At 45.3% G+C, this 3,764-nt stretch overlaps 1 protein-coding gene across 1 annotated transcript; it reads right to left on the reverse strand.

Annotated features, from left to right (window-relative positions):
* Positions 1 to 546: 546 nt before the first annotated feature.
* On the reverse strand, positions 547 to 2,767 carry LOC124008035 (claudin-10-like). The gene is made up of 5 exons (XM_046318944.1): positions 2,419 to 2,767; positions 1,623 to 1,784; positions 1,458 to 1,539; positions 1,228 to 1,326; positions 547 to 703 (listed from the first exon to the last, which is right to left on the reverse strand). The coding sequence occupies exons 1-5, from the start codon at positions 2,636 to 2,638 to the stop codon at positions 547 to 549; spliced, it is 720 nt and encodes a 239-aa protein (XP_046174900.1). The 5' UTR covers positions 2,639 to 2,767.
* Positions 2,768 to 3,764: the final 997 nt, after the last annotated feature.

The following is a 3,764-nucleotide window of genomic DNA, read 5'->3' on the forward strand; positions in this document are numbered from 1 at the left end:
GATTTGGAAGAGCACCAGTTTGTTTGTCCCTTCAAGGTGAGTTTATAATGTGATCCTAGCCAAACCGAATTTCCTGCCCTGTGAAGAAAACAAGCTTATCTGACTTCTTTTGTTTATCACCCGTTGACAGAAGAGGCCTATTACCTAATGTGGTTTTAGAGAGGAGCCAACAGCTTGTCTATTTCCTCTTGCTGACTTCAAGGGTTATTTCCCCCAGCATTGTTTGTGCCACAGGGGGTGACATTGTTCAAGTCAGTTATACAGCAGAGGCACAGAGACAGCAAGGAGTCTCCTTTGGCAGGGAAGATATCAAAAACCATGTTCCATGAACAGTGCATTGGAAAGAAGTTCCATATTAAGGAAAATAAAAGCAGGTAGCATCACATCCTTAGGTAATGTAATCACACAGGAATCCGTCTCAATAAGGAATTGGGGCTCTGGTTGAAGAGGTATGAAAAGGTGACCTCAACAAGCTTAGCCCAAGGGTCAAACAGTCCACGGTCACCTCATATGACCATATGCCCAATGCCAGTGTTCCGTCCGTTGTCACACATAGGCGTTCTTTCCAAACTGCCTTGAGTGTTCTGCTGGGTCTCGGGGGTCTGTGGAAACTGCCGATTTGTAGAAACTGTTGGCAGACTTACCGGGTTTGTGACGCTTGGTTACCATAGACGTACCGCCACTGTAGGAGCACTCTGCTCGACTAGAGGAAAACACTAAGGGTTACTCCTTTGAGATATACATTCCATTTCCATGGTAAAAACAGTTCTAGTTCAGAACAGACAGAAGTCTCCGGATCTAGGCCAATTCATCCCACCCCATACACTAGTTCCCTAGGGCCCCTAGCCAAGGTGACTTTCACATAAATACGTTGATACTATACACAAAGAAAACATTCAGTCATCAACATACAGTGCATGTCCTTATACTGTTATCACTATGAGACAAGATGTTGACAGTGATCCCTGGATATGCCAGTACTTAAACAACTTCATTACAGTTCATATTAAACTGCTTCATTGACTTACTGAATGACAAGCTTTACGATCCGTCTACTCTATTATAGATAATTTTCCATTTCTGTGTCTCAGTCAACATGATGTTGAGATACGTACCGTACTTACAGATTACATAACACACTGAGTAAATGGAAGGGGGGGGGACACGTCTGTCAAAGTAATACTTTTCTGTAATTGACCATTGTTTAATTACATTGTACAAACTTGCCTGAAGCCCTCTGACAAGGAGAGGCAGAATATGAGTCCTCCTGAAATGCAGAGCACCGATCCAGCCCAGCCGATGAAGAGCGCTGCGCCCAGCTCAAACCTGGCAACGAGAGGACGGGCATAACCGGCAAAACCAATGACCAGTTAGTAAATACATGTGCGCACTGCATTTCATTTGTCTACATGCAGTGCAGTAGGACATTAAGTAGCACAGTTAAGCTGAACACTTACTTTTGTGCAAAAAAGAGTGGGTCAAAGAACTCGGATGTGATCCTGTGTGCGTACAGGGAGCATGCAGTCAAGGAGCAAAGCCCTGCAGAGAAAACAGAGAGGACTCAGCTCTGGTCTAAATAGCAAGGAGTAGTTCAACAAGCACACAATATAATGAATATTCACCATTGAGTATGAAGTGAAGGCCTGAGAGGCCTGTCAGTCTGGCCTTGGTGCTCTCTGAGCCTCCGATCCTGGTACACTTCATTCCCATCAGGGCCAGGGTGGCTCCAAAGAACCCCAGGCACACAGACGCAATCATCAGGCCCCGACAAACCTGGATATACACTGGGTGGGTGTGGGTGTGGGTGCGAGGGAGAGAGAGAGAGATAAAGAGAAAAACAGAGTTATCTCACACTTGTAAAAGTACTCTGACTTTCTCAGTTTTCCTCTCATTGCCATTTTAAAAGCATTGTATCCTCAAATGGCAGCTTGAACACCTGGTTCAAATGTGTCTCTGGCCTCTGGTAGTGTATGTTTTAGAGGCTCTTGTGCTTAATCCAACAAACCGATAGGATTATCAAATTCCAAATACCACTTTTTTCAGAGCCAGCCATTCATCCCAGGAGACGGATGCTCAGGATGTAACACATCTGTGATTAGGTCAAAGAAATCACACACACACACACACACACACACACACACACACACACACACACACACACACACACACACACACACACACACACACACACACACACACACACACACACACACACACACACACACACACACACACACACACACACACACACACACACACACACACGCACATATATATCTCCATTATAATCACAAACTGACACACACATGCACACACACAAACACATATGCAAACACAAAAATACACATAATCGCATACAATTACAATGACAATACAACATCACAGCAAAAATAGCAAGCAGCTAAAGTTTGGACTGACCATCCAGAGCCAGCATGGAGGGGAAATCTTTACAGTTGGACACTCCTGTAGAATCCGTGACGCAGGTCTTCCACAGGTTGGACCAGAAGGTCGCCGTGGTGATGACCGTCCCATCCACGGAGGACACCTTCCAGTAGTCAGTAGGCAACGTGGAGCAGACCAGGATCCATCCAGATATGTTCAGGATGAAGGCAACGATCTCCGTGGCCATGTTGCTCATCCTCCTCAGTCCTGTCCTGTCTGTTGTAGAGCTGGGTCAGGTAAGCTGGTAAACAGCAATTGTGGCAGATGAGACTGTATGTCTGTGGAGGACAGTGGATGGAGAGCAGAGCAGAGAGGCAGTCCAGCATGAATGGTTAGGAGGTGAAGTGTGTCAGTGGTTAAGATGTCGTAGCCTGGTTTATGTTCAACAGGGAGGGCTCTGTGTTCAAGACTCTGCACCTCTACCTGTGGACCAATCCCAAGGATACACATCACTCACTGACACACACACACACACACACACACACTGAGACACATGCACACACATACACACACTGAGACACATACACACACATACACACACTGAGACACATACACACACACACAAACACACACACACACACACCGAGACACACACACTGACACACACACACAGTGAGTCAAATACACACACACAGACACATGCTCTCTCTCTTTCACACACACATACCCATCCACCCAGTCACACACACACACACACACACACACACACACACACACACACACACACACACACACACACACACACACACACACACACACACACACACACACACACACACACACACACACACACACACACACACACACACACATCACTCCACAGTAGTCATTTGAGTGAGAGGGGGGGGTCAGTGAGTGGATCAGTAGGAGATGGGGCTAATTGAAAGGATTTGAAATGTTTGCTGGTGAACAGGAAACAGAGCTAAGACACTGACATGTGTATGACAGAAAATTGACAATAAGCAACTGCTCAGCATATAGATAGACAGGGGAAGACCGTTGTTCACTCGTTGCATCGGTTAGTTTTACATGGTTTCTTTACAATTATGCTAGTTGAAATTATACGATTAATTGATTTGATTATAAAATGTCCTGCTATAAATGTTTCATACCAATCTTATAAATGTTGCAGTTATCTGGTGTTCGGTAGGCCTATCTGTTGACCCACCCAGTGGAGAGAAAATACAAATATTCATGCAACCACATGAGGGTGTCCTGAGCCATGATGCGAAAACTTCAATCGGGGTGTTTCCTCTCTGAAAATATCCAGATGAAACAAACGCAGGACTGGTGAAAGGGCAAGTATTCACTGCTTTATTCCC

This window comes from Oncorhynchus gorbuscha, linkage group LG21 (genome assembly GCF_021184085.1).
Source record: "Oncorhynchus gorbuscha isolate QuinsamMale2020 ecotype Even-year linkage group LG21, OgorEven_v1.0, whole genome shotgun sequence".
NCBI classification, from domain to species: Eukaryota; Metazoa; Chordata; class Actinopteri; order Salmoniformes; family Salmonidae; genus Oncorhynchus; species Oncorhynchus gorbuscha.

Bases quoted from the DNA above. Each gene is read 5' to 3' on its own strand.
- LOC124008035 (XM_046318944.1), bottom strand. From the start codon at position 2,638: ATGAGCAACATGGCCACGGAGATCGTTGCCTTCATCCTGAACATATCT. The intron at 1,327-1,457 runs GTAAGTGTTCAG...TCTCGTTGCCAG, and splicing joins CCACTCTTTTTTGCACAAAA to GTTTGAGCTGGGCGCAGCGC. The intron at 704-1,227 runs GCAAGTTTGTAC...GTTTTCCTCTAG, and splicing joins TCCTTGTCAGAGGGCTTCAG to TCGAGCAGAGTGCTCCTACA.